This window comes from Gallus gallus, chromosome 4 (genome assembly GCF_016699485.2).
Source record: "Gallus gallus isolate bGalGal1 chromosome 4, bGalGal1.mat.broiler.GRCg7b, whole genome shotgun sequence".
Lineage (NCBI taxonomy): Eukaryota > Metazoa > Chordata > Aves > Galliformes > Phasianidae > Gallus > Gallus gallus.
The window spans coordinates 16,551,733-16,571,562 of record NC_052535.1 but is presented as its reverse complement, the minus strand read 5'-3'; the positions used below and the strand labels follow the sequence as shown (position 1 = coordinate 16,571,562).

At 44.1% G+C, this 19,830-nt stretch overlaps 2 protein-coding genes across 17 annotated transcripts; one reads left to right on the top strand and one right to left on the bottom strand.

Moving 5' to 3' along the window:
• Window positions 1-620: 620 nt before the first annotated feature.
• PGRMC1 (progesterone receptor membrane component 1) lies at window positions 621-6,080 on the top strand. The gene is made up of 3 exons (NM_001271939.2): window positions 621-974; window positions 2,212-2,367; window positions 4,139-6,080. Exons 1-3 carry the CDS (start codon window positions 653-655, stop codon window positions 4,237-4,239), a joined length of 579 nt encoding a protein of 192 aa, NP_001258868.1. The 5' UTR covers window positions 621-652; the 3' UTR covers window positions 4,240-6,080.
• On the bottom strand, window positions 4,676-19,348 carry AKAP17B (A-kinase anchor protein 17B). 16 transcript variants are annotated; one of them, XM_046940551.1, is made up of 6 exons: window positions 18,834-19,348; window positions 18,403-18,496; window positions 18,158-18,247; window positions 13,618-15,615; window positions 11,626-13,135; window positions 4,676-11,054 (listed from the first exon to the last, which is right to left on the bottom strand). In XM_046940551.1, exons 4-6 carry the CDS (start codon window positions 13,840-13,842, stop codon window positions 10,918-10,920), a joined length of 1,872 nt encoding a protein of 623 aa, XP_046796507.1. In that variant the 5' UTR covers window positions 13,843-15,615; window positions 18,158-18,247; window positions 18,403-18,496; window positions 18,834-19,348; the 3' UTR covers window positions 4,676-10,917. The 16 variants fall into 16 exon arrangements, with proteins under 16 accessions (XP_046796507.1, XP_046796502.1, XP_046796508.1 ...); XM_046940546.1 differs by having other exon boundaries at window positions 19,312-19,348; XM_046940552.1 differs by having other exon boundaries at window positions 18,158-18,243; window positions 19,312-19,348.
• Between the last annotated feature and the right edge of the window lie 482 nt (window positions 19,349-19,830).

Below are 19,830 nucleotides of genomic sequence, written 5' to 3'. Positions count from 1 at the left end.
ACCTGTGTTGACCTGCTGTAGGAACCTGCTTTAGCAGGGGGTTGGACTCGATGATCTCTAGAGGTCTGTTCCAACCCCTGCAGTTCTGGGATTCTGTGTAAACAACAGTCCCGGTGGGTCACAGAGCTACAGTTCCTTCTGACGGTGAGAGACACGCAGTGCACTGCACCCAGTGCCCCATGGCCAGGCTCCGTCCTGTGCTGAGGGAATAAGGACACTGACCGGGCAGGAATTTATGTTCTTTTTGAATGGTGGTAAGGACACCATTTACACAGACAAACACTCAGGCCCAAAACAGCCCATAGAGGGGCAGGTGACAGCAACGTGCTCCTCTGCTATGTGTGAGCCCCGTATTAAACAGACGAACGTGTCAGCGCTTCCTTCGGACCGGGCAGAGAAACCCGCAAGTGGACAAATGGCACATTATAAAAGTACATCACAGCTGCTGCTTCTGTTGTTTTGCTGCTGGAGGAGCCCGAGCCTCCCTCACTTCAGCCCGCCGCGCAGAGCGGACGATGGCGGCGATGCCATCGCCGCGCTCACAGCGCCCCCTGCCGGCAGGAGCGCCGCCGCCGCCGCCCGCCCCTCGGCCGCCTCCCTCCCCCGCCCCGCCCCGCCCCACAGCTCGCCGTGCCGGAGCGCAGCGGAGCCGATGGCCGCCGAGGAGCCGGCGATGGCGGGCGAGGAGGCGGTGGCGACCGAGGGGGGTGGCCTGCTGCTGGAGATCGTGGGCTCACCTCTAAACCTGAGCCTGCTGGGCCTCTGCCTCTTCCTGCTCTACCAGATCCTGCGGGGCGAGCGGCCCGCGGCGCAGCCGGGCGAGGCGGGTCCGCCGCCGCTGCCCAAGATGAAGCGCCGCGACTTCACACTGGAGCAGCTGCGGCCCTACGACGGCGTGCGCGACCCGCGGATCCTCATGGCCGTCAACGGGAAGGTGTTCGACGTGACCCGCGCCAGCAAGTTCTACGGGCCGGGTGAGGGGCGGGCTGCGGGGCTCGGCTCGGCCCGGAGCGCTGCGCGGGGCTTTGCTCGGAGATCTCGCAACGCGCGGCCCCCGGGGACCTCCTCCGCCCCCCGCTCCGCCGCCGCGTTGTTCCGAGCCGTGCTGGCCGGGCGCCGTGCCGGCCTCGCTCCTTAGCCAGCGCTCCGCGCTCTCGGGGCGGACATGCCATCCTCGGCGCTTGTTGGGCTGCTCTATTGCATAATGTTTGTCTTAAAGGAATACGTAGCGAATTGGGTTGAGCTATCTCTGTCAGAGTGCGGAGATTGATCGCACCGGGAGAGGTTCTTTGCTTCTAGCAGAGCTCTCCTAAGAGAGAGACTGCGCTGTTATGCCGGGTGTCAGCTCTCCGAGCTAGCGGGGTTATACCTGCACTTCTGTGTCTGTGCAAACTAAAAGCCACGTGGTTTAATGACCGTGCCTTACGTGTGCCCTTTCTGGACAGTGTGAAATATGAGTGGCTCATCACAGGGTGTTTTCTAAGGAAAGGTAGGATTCTTCTTGATGAACGTAGGGAAAAGTGCGCTCTGAGAGGCGTGGAAGATGGCAGGCAGTGTGCAGTAACCAGAGTTCACAGGGCGCTCCTTTAATCTGCCTTAAGAACTCTCAGTGTCCAGTTGCAACATGTTTGTCATCCAAGCAAGTTAATCAGTAATGGCATGTAGCAAGAGCCTGTCTTGATAAGGAATCTCTGATACGCTGTGAACTGCACGCTTTGGTCATTTGAGTTCATCTTGCATTTTGAAAGTCTTAACAGATATCTCTTCCAAGTCAGTAATGCCCAGCATTTGCAGCACGTTTTCAGTCAAGTTTTTATCCTTAGAGCTCTTGAAGTCTAGAGCATCTCTTAGAAAGACTCCGTTTCACCTCAGACTTGCAAACCCACCCTTTGTTCCATTTTCTGAGGATGTCCTTCCCACTCTGTATCTTATTCCCTCCCTATCGGTGCACTGCACACACTGGAGTCTGGCCCTGTTGATTGTCTGAAGTTCCAACAGACTCAGTGTTTCTCCACATTGTTTTATTTCTTGTTCTCTTCCTCCGTTGTTCCTTATTAGCAAGTGGAATAAAGTCCAAAAACATTTCAAGAATTTGAGATTCTCAGAACAGGGCAGGAACTCATAATCTATTTCAGTTGCGGACTGTAATCCTTGAAGATCATCAGCATCAGTTACTGCTGCAATAATAATGCTTATGTTTTTATTTTGAAGATGGCCCGTATGGGATTTTTGCTGGGAGAGATGCATCCCGAGGTCTTGCCACTTTCTGCCTGGATAAGGAGGCTCTGAGGGATGACTATGATGACCTCTCTGATCTCAACGCTACACAGCAAGAGACCTTGAGGGACTGGGAGTCACAGTTCACTTGTAAGTAATTATAAACCTATTTAGAAATAAGAAGCTAACCAGCGTGTAATCAGGGAAGCAGCAGTTAAAGGGCTGTTACCAATTTGAAGCACCAGTCTGGAACCTTACTTTGAGTTAATGCTGAAGTTTACCAACCAAAATTTCTGTTATTCAAAAAATGATGAGAGATGTCGGGTTTTCTCTGTGTTCTCCCTCTTTCCCTCCCTCCGTCTTACACAACGGCTGACTGGATGGAAAGACTTTTCTCAGAGGACAAGTCTGTAAGACCATCTAAAAAGTTATCAGGAATTAGAAGTAAGGAACATGCCTCTGATACAGCAAAGATACCATCTATATAGACAATTAGCTTTGAAGCTTTGAAAAATGGAGTCCCATTCATCTTTTCAGAAGTAACATTTGAATTATTGCTTCTTTTTTTTTTTTTTTTTTTTTTTGAGTTTTGAAGACTGTTTGAACCAGGCCTTTGCCCTTCTGAGCTCCTGATACAGCTTTTAGCCCTAAGTAAATTATTCGGCATTGCTTTGATGGTGACTTTATTAGATCTGTGGCAAATTATCCAGCTAACTTTCTTCCGCAGAAGATGATCAGGCAAATGCCATCTCTGGCCATTACCTTGCCAGTGATAGAGCAGCAAAGGAAAAGGCAACTTGCACACTTGGTGTATTTGTTCTAAAATTAACAGAAGGAAGTCATTATCATAGTTGCCCTGTTTCTCTGTGCTTTGGTAGTGTTAGTTATTAAGATGCAATTCCATCTGCTTAGTGCCACATATTCCAACTTGCTACTCAAAAAAAAACTTTAAAGGAGATTGCTGTGTTGACCTTGTACTATGCTAGCATGGACTTTTCTTCATATAATGCTGTTAGGTCTCAGTCTTGACCTGGCACACCCCTACTATTTTGGCTCTGTCTTAATCAAGTCTGTTAAAGGTTGTTTTACAATGCCAACAGCTGTGTTCCAGAAAATAGAACTACGTTACCAAATTTCTAACCTAACCTAGTGTTCAAATCTACCATGTCAAGAGTCAAACAGTGGGGTTGTCAGTGAACTGTGCTCTGTTTACTGTGCTTCTAGTAAATGTGACAATGAATTGCTTTAAATTCCTATTAATTATAATAACAATGCTAGTATGAAATGCCTGTAATAAGAGGTATCTTTGGCTTTGAAATTGACGGGTGGGCAACATATCCTCGTTCTTAGTTCTTACATATTTTTTTACCTGTTCAAAAAAAGGCACAAAGCAGAAGCTTATTAGCTGCACAGCCAGTCAGTAGGTCCGTCTTTATCTCCAGGAGAAAGGATCTCTTTGCAGTCCTGTTGAGTACAGGCAGCATACATCACAAAAGGTTTAAGTTACCTGTACGTATATATTTGTATAACTAAAATATTCTAACAACACCATTAGTTCAAAAACTAGCTTTGGCATGGTGAGAGAAATAATCCAATCCACAATTCTGCTTCTTTAGCTGGACGAGTTCCCTCATTTCACATGTCTACATTCATCCATCTTCTGGCTTAACCAAAGGAACAACCATATCTCATAAACTTTGCATATTTATTACATTTGTTAGAACATTAACAGTAGTTCAGATACTTTATTTTGGCTTTTTTCTTTTACTTCTCTCCACTGTTTGCAACACAGAGTTCAGATGCGTTTCTTTACAATTAGGCACCTTTTGTTAATTTAGGAAACCAATATGAGATACAAAAAGTACATTTTCATGGCAGAATAATGACTTGAAGTTTATTTTTATTTGTTTCCAATTTTCAGTTAAGTATCACCACGTTGGTAAGCTGCTGAAGGACGGGGAGGAACCCACTGTATACTCTGATGAAGAAGAGAAAGATGCCCAAGATGCAAAGAAAGAGTAGAATGCCCTGAGGAGCAGTCTATTTTTGTATCTTAAAGGATCATTTGTAACATTCCACTTCTGTTTCACAAGTTGCAGCAGCAGCAACAATGCTTACAAAAGGTCCAGACTTACATTGAATCATGTTTCTCCTAAGCTTCCTCTTCAAATTCAGCAGTAAACTAGTACAGGTCTAATATCTGTCTTCCTCTGAAAGTGCATAATAGGAAGTATGCACCAAAAATGTCAGTGCAAAAGTAAACTGCAACTTTGGCAATAAAGGACTATTATTGTTTTTATTCTGTCACTATTAGGGTTGAAATCCAGACCTTTTCACTAACAATCTAACACTGCAGACACAAGCATGAGAGTAAGTCACGTATGTAACACAGATTCCACTGAATTTGGTTAGTGTTGGCTTCTGCAGGATCTGGGCCTTGCATTGCAGTCCCTTTAGAAAAGGGACTGTATTTGTCCTTGAAGCATCGTACTCATTTGTGGTGCAATATAACTCAACATCTTGTCAAATAATTTGGCTTTTCAGGAGCTAAACAGGGCTTACAGATGAAACAATAACTGCTTTAAAAAAGCCAAGAGTTTTTGAGAAGTTAGATCACTTTTAGATACTTAGAAAATAAGTAAGGACTGAAGAATACTTGATGTATTCAGTCACACAGCTGCATCAATATTCTTTGTTTACTTCTGAAGCACCTCTTAAGTGTTACTTAGATGCTGACTGTAACTGAACATCCTTAAAAACTAGGTTCACTGTGAAGCGTGACTTGGTGGGACTATCATTTGCTCACTTCTCTTCTTAGAAAAACTCTTCAAAGAATTTTAATAAAATGAAATTAAACAAGGAAAAGCAGCTAGTGATGATTTTTAGGCCTAAAGGAAGACTTGCTGGTGTGACACGATTAACAAGTGCTCTTGTACAAGCAATTTTAACTAGCAGAAAAATGTTTACGGTCAAGGTAACTTACAGAAGTTCCCTGTACAAAATAAATAACATGGTGTAAGCCATTGCCATGACGAGGCTTTTGTTGCTTTGGAATGTTGCTGCTAAAAGAAGTGGCAGAATCTCATGCACAGCCAACAATAGGCCTGACCGTTGAATTGCTTTTATCTTGTTTGCTCTCTTACTCTGTCCGTAATGACTGGGTTTGCTCCATCGAGGTCATCCAGTCTCCTACCAAAGGGGGCTGGATATATGGATTTGACAAAGGAAAAATGTGAATATGCTCCTTCATCATCCAAAATATGTCTTCAAAATTTATCAGAAATTTTAAGGAGGTAACTACTGATTTGCTGACCTCTTATAAATGTGCTGACTTGTCCAGGTGGTTCTGCTTGGGTGCCAGGGGGTACAGTTCCCACTATTTAGTTTTTCTGGTTCGGCTCTTCTGCTGAGTTGCTTCCAGTTGGCAACATGACCAAAATGGTGAGCGTAGTCCTGAGTGGGAAGGTACAAACTAGGCAAAATTGTTCAAAAGTGGAGTGTATTGCACAACAGGAGCTTTCATAAACAAGTTGACACAACATGTTAAAGTGCCTGAGACATATTGCAGCGAGAACCAATGACTTTCCATCAGTCATAACACTGCCATGGGGTTTTTCCCTGTCAGTTACACTGGGCCTTCAAATGAGCAGTGCAGTTGTTTGAGCCAGATTGCTTGTATAGTGTTACTGTGTGAACTACCTAATGAAGGTCTAGAGACAAATAAAAGTCTTGTCATGACCTTTGTGTTGCTGTTTTATTTCTAGAGACATTTATACTTTCTGCAAACTACTTCTAATGGTTTACCTCAGATCAGAAATGTGCTTTTATCTGTTTAAGGCAGAAAATAAAAGTCTTGCATAATGGTGGTGTTTGTTTTTATTTACTGCAATTGAAACCAATGGTTAATTGCCCCCAATGGTACAAGTTTTACTGTCTTTCTCCAATGTCTTTCTTACGTTATTCCATGAGTAGACTGTTCAAGCTGAATGCCTCTAAGTACAACTCTGTAGCATATTACTTTTTTAACAGAATATGAAATACAGAACACATTCATGTATATTTTACTGTTGCAAAAACAGAGTTAAGCATGAAAAAAAGTCCAAGTAACTGCTGGCACTGGGCAAAGCTGCTCTGGAAGACCACACTGTAGCAGAGCTAGGCAGGGCTGCAGCCTACCCTTCAGAGGGTCCAACACCAACTCTTATGTTAGTGAGGAATTGAACACCGTTTTAAGTGCATATCTGTACAATACAATTTGATGCATCCTAAAGAATAAACAAACAGAAAACTGGCAGTAACACAGGACAAAGCTCAATGTTAGACACACGTGCATGAATTGGCGTGCTTCAGAGTAAGACCACTACCTTTTCAGAGAAAACCAAATTATTCATTGTGAAAGGGGAAGGCACGTGTCATAAGAGCAGAGATTCCAGCAGCAGGCACACATTTTCTGCTGAAGTGCTGGAGAAAATGGATGTCTTCTCACGTTTTCTACTGTTCAATGCAACTTGATCCCTTCAGCAATGACTGGCTGCAGTGACTAAGCAAAAAGAACCACGCCAGGTAGCTGAACAGTTTGTATATTAACCAAGGAGAGCACAATGAAAAGCTAAGTGCAGAGACTGTCATCAGTCTTCCTTGTGAAGTGTTGAAATACCAGTTATTCACGTGTCATGACAGCATACTTGAGCTCTGGGACAAATCACAACAATCGAGCAGCATCTCATATCCAACCAGCTGTGGCAAACTGTCACCTGCTTTGTAAAATTCAGAATTTCCTTCACCTGGACACTGCTTACTCTTAATTATTTCTGCCAGCTCTTACTTCAAGTTGTATGTACATACAGTTTAATAATGAATGCTTTTGATGAGAGTTACATGGTTTTACAAAAGGTGAAGTAAATGGGGAGGCATTCCTACATACTGCGTTCAGTCTCCAGATAACGAAGAAAAGGCCATACACTATAAATAAATGTATTATTATTAAATGTCAAGCAGGTGGACTGATGCAATAATAATAGAAATGGTCTGTGGGATTGTGACTCGGAATTTTGACTTCGGCATTCAGCATGAAGTACAGCTGTCCACAGCTCAGCTAACAAAGCTCCAAATCAGGCAGCTCCCCTATGTCTGATAACCCCAGCTCTGCCAGAGGGCATCTTCATTGGTTCTGTATGTGAAGTTAGATCTGATTGCAAGGCCTGCAGTCACAGGGCCCTATTTCATAGGGCTTACACGGGTCATAGTAACAGTAAACAGCGCTTCCATAAAAATAAATACATACCAGAAAAGCAGTAACAACAACAAAAATAAAACCCCATCACGTCTTGAAACACCATCTCACTATAACAGCATTAACCAAGCTCCAAGATGTGAAATCATACTAGGAATGTTACATGCTCAACTATTTGAATGCTTTTTGCCTATTAAATGTTCAAATTATATACACATTCCTTAACTTGTTAGATACAACATTTACTCCTGAACACAACTGAAACTTAATTTACTAAGCTAGAATTGTAAAGAGTTTTCTGTATCTTTAGAGATCAGCCTTCAGGATAACCAACACAATTTTACTGAACAGCTCAGCATGTGGAAAGATGGGGCTTAAGCACACAGGTAGAAAAAGTGAGGGATTAATACTAAATCTCCTGGTAACAGGTTCTAAGTAATCCCAATCCCAATAAACAACAAAAAAGAAACACAAATTGTATTTTGCTACAGAAGTTACAATGGGGTCTCTTTTAAGTATGCATATTTTATTCACTAGCAGTGTTTTACACTGAATGAGGACTTGGAGACACAGATTTGCTTTATCAATTCCAGTCAATACAGGTGAACACAAGAAGCAATTACAGAACGGATTTATTTGTTTATACTGACCAGTGGGATAACACGCTGATAGGGTCCTGGAAATTTACACTGAAGGAAATCTGCAGTTCCTCCCTTAGATTAACAAAAATACCTTCTCACATCTAATTGAAAGGTCTGACACATGGGAAAAGGGTACTTACAGGTCAGAACTGTCTAGAGACTGACAAGGGGAAATTCTGTCATCTTTTCTTTAATATGCAGCTAGTGCATAGAGAAAAAGAAGACACCCTTGGTGTGTCCTGTTGGTGTCACTGAAACATTTCACATGGCTAACAAATACATTAGCTGATCTTTATTTTAACTGTATAAAACACTAAAAAGGAAACTTAAAGAGGCATGAATGCTCTCCACAATAGAAAATACTACTGTCAAGAAAATAAGGTGTTCTGGGGGGGCGGTTGTTTTTTAGGTAAAAGTAGTTGGTTAACACTATTTTGAGTAGTCATTGATGATCCTAAAAAGGCACTCAGCATCTGAACATGTGAGCAGACGCAACTGGTAGAACTTGGCAGAGCATGGCTCAGAAGCCTCTATGAATCACCAATACTGAACACTGGGAGAAAACCAATCTACCACAAACAACTAAAATTTTTTAAAAATCATTATTTATTAGAGCAGAAGTTACAAATGTGGATAATATGTTATATAAGGAAGGCAACATCATCACATTTACATACTGACACATAATAAATTAAGCATACTAAAATGAAAGTTGAAATAATTAGTGTATTGTACGTTGAACTGGTCCTCTCTGGCTTGCTATGGGACTTTGGCCCAGAGCAACTGTGACTGTCTTCTAAATACAGCCACCTGCATAAATACAGATATAACTCAAGCGCCCAGACTGAGTTCACATTTTTACTTCCATGCAGCAGAAATTTAACAACATTTGACAATTCTTCCAGAAATTTTATGTAAGCTTAATTATACTAAATAGATATCTCACTGCATGTGCCTTCAAAAGGACAGCTTCTTGAAATCTTGTGGACATATCACATTTTTGCCTCTAAATTGGAGAGATACGGATTTGAAGGGTGGACTATTAAGAATAAGGAATTTGTTGGATGGTCACAGCCAAAGGGTTGTGCTTAGTGGCTCCCATGTCCAGGTGTAGGCCAGTGACAAGTGGTGTTCCCCAGGAGTCCACCTTGGAACCCATGCTCTTCAACGTTTTTATCAATGATATAGACAGAGATATCAACGCACCCTCAGCAAGTTTGCTGATGACGCCAAGCTGAGCAGTGCAGGGTGACATACTAGAGGGAAGGGATGCCATCCAGATGGACCTGGACAGGCTTGAAAAGTGGATCCATGAAAACCTGTCCATGTTCAGCAAGGCCAAGTGCAAGGTGAACCTACAGTGGGGCAATCCCAGATACATGCACAGAGTGGGAGAACTCCTTGAGGACAGCCCTGCAGAGAAGGACCTGGGGGTCCTGGTGGGTGAAAAACTAGGCATGAGCCAGCAGTGTGTGCTCACAGCTTGCAAGGCCAACAGCGTCCTGGGCTGCATCAACAGAGAGGTGGCAATGGGCAGGGAGGGGATTGTCTCCCTCTGCTCTGCCCTCATGTGACCCCATCAGGAGTACCGCATCCAGGCCTGGGGTCCCCAGCACAAGAATGATGTGGGGCTGTTGGAGTGGGTCCAGAGGAGACCATGAAGATGCTCAGAAGGCTGGAGCACCTCTCCTCTAAAGAAAGGCTGAGGGAGCTGGGCTTGTTCAGCCTGGAAAAGAGAGATCTCCAGGGAGACCGCACTGCAGCCTTCCAGAACTTGAGGGGAGTTTATAAGCAGGAGGGGGACCAACTTTTTACATGGTCTGGTAGTGACTGTGTAAGGAGGCAAGGTAGAATGGTTTTAAACTAAAAGAGGGGAGAGTTAGATTACATATTAGGCAGAAATTCTTTACGCGGAAGGCGGTGAGGCCTTGGCACTGCTGCCTGGAGCTGTGTGCACCCATCCCTGGAAGCACCCAAGGCTGGGCTGGGTGGGCCCTAGGCAGGCTGAGCTATGGGGGCAGCCAGCCCGTGGCATGGGTGGGGCTGGGGGGGCTTTAAGGTCCCTTTCAACCCAAGCCATGCTGTGACTCTATGATTCTACGGTATTTTCAACCTGCATAAGTATGAGCTGTCAATATGCTGACAGACATTGCCCTTTCACTGTCCAACATTCAGAGCTGTGCTTAGAAAATCAGATTCTCAGAAGCGCTACATCTAGCAGTTATTGTGAGATCCTTCCTTCCAAAGACCAGCAGGTTTTCAGAAACACTTTCAGAACTGTGAATAGTAAACAATATTTTTCCACAGTGAACTTTACAGTATATATTTTTTTCTTATTTAGAAAGCTATTATTCTCCACTATTATGTATGAATGTCCCCCACAGCTTCCAATTCCATCATTTTAACAATCTGATTGAGAAGGCACTTCATATCCTTGCTCTATGATTTATATATCTATGTGCTTGTTGTTTTTGTTTGGGTTTTTTTTCCAGGGACTTAATATTACTAAATACTGTATCTGTAAATGCAGGGAATTGTGTAAATGTCAATCAGAGTTTATCTCTGAGATCTGAATCCATGAATCTTCAAATTCTTAGCAATTGGTCCACGAAAGCTTGTCTGGCCCTGGAGAAAATTTTGGTCCTTGCATCCAAAAGGTAAATAAAGATTCTGTTTCTGTGGCTTGCTACACCAGTTAGATAATTCCAACTGAAAGAATTATCTGAAGAAAAAAGCCCAAGTATTTCCAGTATCTTTTAATGGCTAAAGGGCTTTCCTCTTCCACTTCTACATAGGAGCTTAAGAGCTATTATCTATAGTAGCTGTTCAGCATCCTCTTCTGGGCTCTGCTCCACAGAAAGTATCTGAGCAGGGGTTTGTCTGAATTATCTCAAGAGGAAAGAGAGGGCATCCTCTTTCATCTGCATCCATCTCTCTTCTCAAAATTAATTTTCTCTCATCTCCTGTAGATAAGTATATGAGAAAGTTACTTGAAATTAGTTTGTGAAGGGGGAGGGGAAAATACGGGGAGGTGGCTGTTAGGTAGCTGCCAGCAAACTTGAAAGCATAGTACATTGAGAAAAGGCTGTGAATACTAATATTCAGAGATGTAGCAATTGTGTATGGAAATCAGATGACTGCCTAAACTAAAATCCACTAACTTGAGATAGTACCTCCCACACAGACGTACTACATATTGAGCCGCCTTACAACTCCGTAGTTGTTCTTGAGCATGTTGAGTCATTAGCATGCATGTTGTTATTAACAGAATAAGCACCTATCTACCAATATTTTACCCAACTAAGAGACAAATACTACTCTCCAGCTGCAGCTGCTCAAAGTTTTTCTGAGCTGAACTGACAAAACCTTTGGCTGCAGTGCAATCACAGTCTTTTTGTATCATTTTCACACTTTGTTAAGCTTTTAAAAACACTTACCGTCCATCACTGTAAGAACTGCGCAACTAATCTCACCTGCCAGAGAACTATGACTATCAATTGCATTCACCTCAGCTCTGATTTACCTCTCTCTCACCTGTGTGCCAGAGGGTCTCCTGAAGTGGAAAGCAATCAGAAGTGGTAATGCCTGGCGCTGCCGTGCCTGCATGAAGTGTCTTGAATTTCACTTTGTTGTGGAATGCTTTATTACATTTTCTTTGTATCTTTCTGAGTGACTCCAGCTGTATGCAACTCTCGGTCTCTGAAAAGCCACATTCATCAGACAAAAAATCAGAAGAAAGCTTTTTCCTCTTTTTCTTCTTTTTGTAAGTATTTCTCTCCTCTTCCCTGAAATGTCTCTCACTTTTCTGTCCTTTATGTCTTAATTTACTGCTAGACCTCTTGCATGACTTTTCAAGGTTATGATCACACTGCCTAGCCAAGCCCGCATGGGCAGAATTAGAACAGAAGTTACATTTGCTGCTTTCCTTTGTTTGACCTTCCAGAGTTACATTCTTGAAATAAACCAGTAATTTTCTCTCTTTCTCTCTTGCAGGGAAGCACCCTTTATTACAATTGCTGTAAATTTGTTCACTCCTTTCTGTACTCTTCACTGCACCGCTACATGCCTCACTAAAGTACTTGGAATCACTGATCTCTTCCAACAAGTCCTTTAATTTGTAGGCAGATCTACAAGTTTTGTATGGTTTGGTAACTTCATTTCTACCATCTTCTCGTTCAAATTCCTCATCACAAGCAGCAGCAGTGCAATCCAAAGAATGATTTGATTCAGCATACAATAAGTAATCAACAGTGAGCGTGTCATTCCTCTGTATTTGCAACTTTTTTGCAAGCTTATCTGCATAGGTCTTATTTTTCAACACTGTGTCTGTTGATTCAAATTCCCCAGCAGTGATCACTAGTCTGCAGTTATCATCACTAATGTAATTTCTGTTGTTGAGATTTTGTACAAGACTCACTTCTCTGAAATGCTGACCTTGCTTGTTACACAAGCTGACGTGAAAACCACTATCATCATCGCATACCACTCTCTTCCACCAGGACTTGTTTGCAGAGTTTTTTGTCTCTAGGGAAACACGTTCATAGCTTGGTGTCTGATAGTAGTTTAATAAATAATGAATGAATTCATCGGTCTCATAAACCTTTTGCTTTCTGTAACCATCTTCAGACCCTGTCTGTGCATGAACCACATTCAGTGTTTGGTAGTCCCTTCCATCTAGAGATTCAATGACCTTGCAATCTTGAGTCACTGTAATCAGTAAAGATCCACAGCCAAGGGAGTTATACGCATCTCTGCCAGTCAATCTGCCAGAACTCAGAGCTGCAGCAGGGTCATTTAAAACTGTCTTGACTATATGAGAAGTAGATGCACGGAAGGCAGTCAAATCTTCCTCACTACATAGGGTGTTACTTTTTTGGGTTAACTGACACTTAAGCTCTTCCTTACGTTCCAAATCTTTGTGCATAAAATAACAGGACTTAATCTGTTTCTGATGTATGGCTTTTAATGCTGTTTCAGAAAAGGAATCATCCTTCCTCATGCCCAGTGAAGGATCCACTTTCTGACTTGCCAACTGCACAAAATCCTTCAAATAAAAATTGGGAAAATTATTACGTACATTTATTGAGCATAGAGAACTATAAAGACTGCAAGATGCAAACTCATAAATATACAGCTCTACATTCAGAAGAATTATAAAGGAGATAACTTTAGCTTAATTCAGAGCTTGATCACACAACCTCACTACTCCTAGGCCAGAACTAAAGATACTTCTTTGTCTCAGAACAGGGCATTCTCAAGTAACTAAGACAGTAGTCCTGTAACTAATTCATAATAATGACATAATAATGACAAGGCTTCAAACAAATATCAAAGTGTCTGGGTAGAAACACACTACCTTTGCTCCAAGGACAAACTGTCACCAGATTTAGACCTCAGGCCTTCTCAGTGTTCAGTCATTCCTAAGACATTCTTTCAAACAGCAATAAGACACCAAATGTCTACCAAATTATTCAAGCTCTAACAAATATCCTTCAAATTTTAAAATATGTTTTAAAGTATTCTTACTTTCACATGGTTTAACAGCACTGTAAGCAGTCTGATAGACTCCGCTCTTCTCTGAGCTAGCAGGGATTTCCTTTCTTCCCATTCAGGCACATTCTCTGGACACTGCTGTTCTTCAGTTGGTACTTTGTGCTGCTTTTGGGGATGCTTTTCATCTCCATCTATCTGCCTCTCCTCTCTTCTTGAGCTTAGCTTTCTTTTTTCTCTCTTGAACTTTTTGTTCATCATCACGTTTTTTTTCTAGGTAATTATCAATATGGGACAATTTAGATGACACTTGTTTTACTCTTTGAGTCCTGAGAGATTGGATGTCAGCCTTTAAACTGCTAATAATAAGCAACCTGTCACCAAGAATCCACATTTGACTAATAAGAAATGATGGTTATTATGGTTATTACAGTAACATGTTTAAAGAAACATCACATATTGATGACACGCATCTAACCGATGCACACATTTAGAACATATTAGTTCTGTATTTACCTCTTCTAGTGGTTTGTATTCTAGGGTTTTCTTTATATACACTGCCAAGAAGACAGACTCATATTATCCTTTGTCTTCAAGGACACAATCAGAGACTAAGCATATGGACCTAATTCTTACCTTAACAAAGCTCCCCTACAGATTAGCATGAGGGTGACATTAAGAGTAACAAGACCACTCCCATTGTCATAAAAATTCAAGTTGAAGCTGTCACTGCTTTTTTGAAACCTTGAAACCTTGTCCCGTAGAAAACCTACTAGAAACCTGTAGAAAATCTACTAAATAACCAATATGATATGTTACGGAAAACTCCAGAAAACTCAAGGAACAAAGCGTTCACACAAGTATTTAAAATTCCTATCTTTAAAGCATTTGAGTAAGAAGATATTCAATTAAAAACAGAAGCATAGCAATGTTTTCGGAGATCCAACATTTCGTATACTATGTTAGAATCACAGAATCGTCTGAGCTGGAAGGGACCTTCAAGGGCTGTCTGGTCCAACCCCTCTGCAATGAACAGGGACACCTACAGCTCCATCAGGTGCTCAGAGCCCCATCCAACCTGAGCAAGTTCTATTTGTGCTACAGAACTGCCATAGCATTCTAAAATTCAGGGTGGTTTTTTGTTTTTGTTTTGTTGGCTTTCTTTTCCTTTCTTTAGATATGAAGGTGCACAACGTGGTTAATTACCAGTGACAGTGTAGGATGCAATACAAGCACACTAGACACAGAATCTAAGCTTTTATATACTACTGTTACTCATATACAAAATTCAAAACCACTGCCCTAAAGATAACAACAATGAAAAAAAAACCAACATGTAAAAAAGGGTGGAAGGAAAGGCAGAAAAACAGTGCTCATTCCTAGCTTTGAACCTTGCAGCCAGCTGGGAGGCACCTAGAAATGTCTGTCACGTTAGCTTTACTTCAAACCATAAAGACATTGATTTGTGATGTTGCAGCATAAAGCAATAAATATATAAACAACACAACAAAACAACCTCATGCAGAATCTTAAGCCTCAGTGCAATTTGAGGGCAACAGCTCTCAGATTTCAGTGCAAGTCCACAGAATCATTGAATGGCCAAATCTGAGGACCTCAGAATGTCTCTAGTCCAACCACTTTATCGTAACATAGACTCCATCTGATGCCTTACACTGAGTTAGGTTGCTTTTCTTTCCCACAGTAACTGTGTTAACTGTGTTAAAAACTATAAAGCACTGGTTCAACTTCTCAGATTCTTGTTTCCTCAAAGCCTGGGTTTTTACAGTTGACACTCCCTTCTTGGATGCCACTTGGTATGAAATAGTGTAACAAATCTGAAGAAACAGCTGATGGACATTCTCTACAGCCTCACCTTTCAACCCTCTTCTTTTTTTCCCTCCCCCTTTTTTTTTTTTTTTTTTTTTTTTTGTCTTTCCTTTTTTTTCAACTGTGCTCCTGTTCTTGCAGCTTTAGTCTTTCCAGGCTTCTCTTTATGAATCGTTCCCTTAAGTGTCTGGTTGTATCAGAAGTCACCTGTCACAGAAGAAACAGAAGCACACTTACTAGTCCAGTTTGCATTGGTACAAACACTGACAACCTACTATGCAAAGGAGACATCCTAGGTAACTACTAAATACTGATGCACGTGAGAATTATGTTCTCTAGTCTGGAAATACTAGAATGCCTTCTGAAGTTAGCACCACAAGATGTCAGCCAAGCTCAAACATCTAATCCTAAACATTCCCTGCTGTCACACCAGGGGTTCACAAGCTGACAATATACCTTTGGCCAAACCTGTTCTTGTAAGCCGTTTTGGAGACTCAAAAGTTCAGTATGTTCAGTGAGAAGCTCTGAGATGTACAGTTCATGCAGTTCTGACAAAATTACTTCACTTACACTCTGAGCAACATCTTTTGGATCAAATGCTTGTTTACCCAGTAAGAAAATATGAATCATACTGATGTGCACTGTATTTTATCAGCTTCAAATGCCCAAATGTGAGCACATAAAAAGAAAACATTCAAGCAAACCGCATCAAGGTATATCTATTCTAGCAAAGTAAGTGACACGAGGCATTATTTCCAGCATAGAGACAAAGTTTAGGGTTAAAGTTTAAATTTTCTGCTGGAAAAAGCACTGAAACAGGCCAAACTCTGATAAGCCGTTATGGACATAAGTTACTGGGCTGCTGAAATGAAGCCTGCAGATTGCAAACTCTCCTATAATGCCATCCCTAAGCATAGCATTTAAGTAGATTTCCACCTCAAAGCACTTAAGCAAAAAGGTACTGAGAAGAGAAAGGGTGATACCCTTTACTAGCCTTGATCCAAACACCCAGGCTAGGGCAGCTGTTGCTTTGTGCTTAACACTGAGACACCAAGCATCTTTCAGAGCATCTCTCCAGCTTCTGAGCTCATCTCCCAGTTTCAGTGCCAACCACAACAACAATACTTACAACTTTTAGCCTGCCCACAACTATTTGTCAGAGAATTAAGTAAGATTCCAATATTAAAGGGCTTAAGTTCGGATGTGTTAAGTTCATATATCCACTGCAAATAGACCAATTTTAAGTTTTTCCCTTCACGTGCTTAAGTGCCCCCAAAGTTTATAAAGAGTTTTCAATTGGTTTGCAAAGATCTCTCAGTCCTAGCCTTAAAGCAAAAGAAGAAAAGTTAGCAAATCAAAAATGTGTTAAGTGCCAGAAATGTATTTCTCATTGTGTAACTGTGTATGAAGCACATTGTTTTGCTGCTCCGCAGTGTGACCTTTTGGAATCAGCCCTAACACACTGACATGCTGTTATCTTCAGGCTTTAATTCTTCCAGGTTCACAAGGAATCTGTCATTCAATGTCATTACCAAATCAGTATTTCCTTTTAACCACTCGCTACGCTCATAACATCAGGAACACCTTTGCCCTTTCACTGTTGTTTATTACGATAACTGCAGACTCAAATGCCCCTTGCCACCTGCATGCCTTTCTTCTGTGATTGTATGTTCTGATAAACCCAATATATACTTGGAAAAAAAACCGAAGATTACTTAGATGTATTAAAAGCAAAAAAGATAATGACCTGGGACTCTGAGGACCTGTGGCCAACTCTGCTGACGAATTCCTGCGAAACCCAATACACTCCTATCCCTCAGGATCTTAAAATAATACAATGTTGTAGTACAAATTCCAACTAATTGGGATTGTAATAGACCACCAGTTCACTGCATTCCACTTCAGTTGTACACAGCAACAAGCACAAAACCTGGCCATCATTTTGGACTAAAAGCACTCTTCCAGGAAGAGTCTTGCTTTGAAAACACCAGGCTACAAAAACCTGCCACTTTCCACGGGCCATTTGTTCCTTTTCTTACTCATCCACCGCAGAGATGGAAGCCATTTGCAGATACTGATTTTTCATAAGCCTTCCTCTCCAAGGCCTACAACCTTTCAGCATCAAGGTCTTCTTCATTTTTTGTTTTCTTTTCCTCTTACATGGTATATTTCAGGTGTCTGTAAATAATCCTATATAAAAAATACTTAGAGCTCTCTAAAATCTCACAGCCTCTCACCATGGGGCAGTTTTTCCAGCCTCTGAGCAACACACTGTACTGTTCTACCAGTCTCCAACTTAAAACGTATGAATCCCCAAACTGCACACAATATTGACTTGGTCAGTGCCATACACACAGAAGAATGTCAGTCCTTTACGCCTACCTGCTATCATCACTGAAATGCGTCCCCCACAATACTGCAATGGAAACCCCAGTCATTGCTCATGTGTTACAATAATTCTTTCACACCCTCAAAGAAAACCACAAGGATACATCAGCAACTCTGAATCTGATTAGGTATCTATATTGTTCTTTTCACATTAACTTAACTACCTTTAAACACCCTAAAATGCGTCACGTAAGTCCATCCTCCAAACAAAATCAGACTTTAGGGAAACATCAACAGCCTGGCAATATTTAATTTGAAACGCTCTTGGTCTGTATGAGTGATGTGCAAATTGTAAGAATGATTTCAGTCGAAGATAGCCCTGAGATGTGCTCAGAGGACTGCTATCCTCAGCAGCTCTTACCAGCCCGTCTCCCAGCCAGCCGCTTGCTCCAGGCCCTGGGCCATCACAACTGTTTTTGAGATCACGCCATCAGCTGGGCAAGGGATCTAGCTTTGGGGGAAAGAGAAAAGGGTGTTTGGCAGGTCACTTCTCAGACAGCTCCCTGCTCTTGTGACAGCACCGCTTCACGAGCAGTCCAGCTGAAGGAGAGTGTGAGGCAGGGGAAATAACTTAATTCTGCAAAGGCAGATAAACACAAATCCTACCAGCAAATGGCAATGTGGCAAGAGGATGTGCTGATCTGCAGCAGCAGCGGGGGGTTATCACGCAGGGAAACGCATTTACCAGTCACTGGGTAAACTTTCAACAAGAGATTGAAACACAGACGGCTTTTCAACGGGCAGTCAGTTTACCCAGCTCTCTCTGCACAAAATTAAACGAAGTGCAGGGGCGACCAGAAGTACCGCTTGTTGCTGCGGTATCGCACGCACTCACTGCAGGAGCGCTTTAAAGCGAATGCTCCTGGCGCGCTCGATGCCGGGAGCTGTAAGGCCGGGACGAGACAAACCCGAACCTCCCCCGCATGAATGTGCCCGCGGTTAAGGCCGCAGCCCCGCCTGGCAGGACACGCTTCACGTCCCAGGGGGCCGGCAGGCACCGCCCGCCCGAGCGCCGAGGCCGCCCGCTCCGCACCCACCTCTCCGTCCGCTCCGCGGGGCGATGCCGGCGGTACGAGCGGGGCCGCAGCGGGGCGAGCCCGGCCCGTGCCGCACCCCCGGTGGTGTCGCCCCTTAGCGCGGAGCGGCTCCCGCCCGTCGCCCCGCCGCACGCGGAGCCCGGCCGGCGGGGCACTCCGACAGCAGGCTCGGGGAACGCGCCCGACCCCGCGGCCCCGCCGAGCCCGGGAGGCAGCGCGGCAGCCCGCTGCGCCCCGCCGAGACCCCCGCACCGCGCTGCTCCCGGCCGAGAGCGGGCCCGGAGAGGAGCCGCAGCCCCGCGGCCGCCGAGCCCCTCCGCACGACCCGCACCGCAGCCGCCCCCCGGGACTCCCCGGCGCCGCCGGTGCCCCCGAGGGAGCGGAGCCGCCGAGCACGGGCCCCACCGGCGGTACCCCGCCCAGCGCGCACCCGCAGTGCCCCGCGCCGGGCGGGCCGTGCCGGGCGGGCTCCCCTTACCGCTCCGGCCGCCGGCTCCGCACGCTTCCGGGCGCCCTTGCCGCCACCACCCCCGGGGCGGAGCGCGGCGCACAGCGGGCAGCGACGCGGCTGGGAGGGGGAACCGGCCCCGGTCGTCTGTCCCGTGGCCGCCGCCCTGGGTGGCCGGAGGCGCGGAGCGGGCCCTGCTGCTCTCCCTGCCGGTGGGCGCCGCGGGCGGTGTTATAGCGGGGGACTGGGGCGGCGGTGCTGGGCGATCGTCCGGGATTTCTTGTGTGATGCTGCGGAGTGGCTCGCAAAATTCGGGGCTGTAGTAGACCCTGAAAGCCGTGCCTGCCTAGGTCACCTGAGGGATCGTAGAATCACAGAACGGCTTGGGCTGGAAGGGACGTTAAAGATCATTCATTCCCAGTTTCCTGCCATGAGCAGGTCGCCCCCATCAGCTCAGGCTGCCCAGGGCCCACCCAGCCCAGCCTTGGGTGCTTCCAGGAGTGGGCACCCACAGCTCTGGGCAGCAGTGCCAGGGCCTCATTGCCCTCT

Bases quoted from the DNA above. Each gene is read 5' to 3' on its own strand.
- PGRMC1 (NM_001271939.2), top strand. From the start codon at position 653: ATGGCCGCCGAGGAGCCGGCGATGGCGGGCGAGGAGGCGGTGGCGACC. The intron at 975-2,211 runs GTGAGGGGCGGG...TTTATTTTGAAG, and splicing joins CAGCAAGTTCTACGGGCCGG to ATGGCCCGTATGGGATTTTT. The intron at 2,368-4,138 runs GTAAGTAATTAT...TCCAATTTTCAG, and splicing joins CTGGGAGTCACAGTTCACTT to TTAAGTATCACCACGTTGGT.
- AKAP17B (XM_046940549.1), bottom strand. From the start codon at position 13,842: ATGATGAACAAAAAGTTCAAGAGAGAAAAAAGAAAGCTAAGCTCAAGA. The intron at 13,136-13,617 runs GTAAGAATACTT...TTTTATTTGAAG, and splicing joins TGCTGTTAAACCATGTGAAA to GATTTTGTGCAGTTGGCAAG. The intron at 11,055-11,625 runs GTGAGAGAGAGG...ACTTATCTACAG, and splicing joins GGAGACCCTCTGGCACACAG to GAGATGAGAGAAAATTAATT.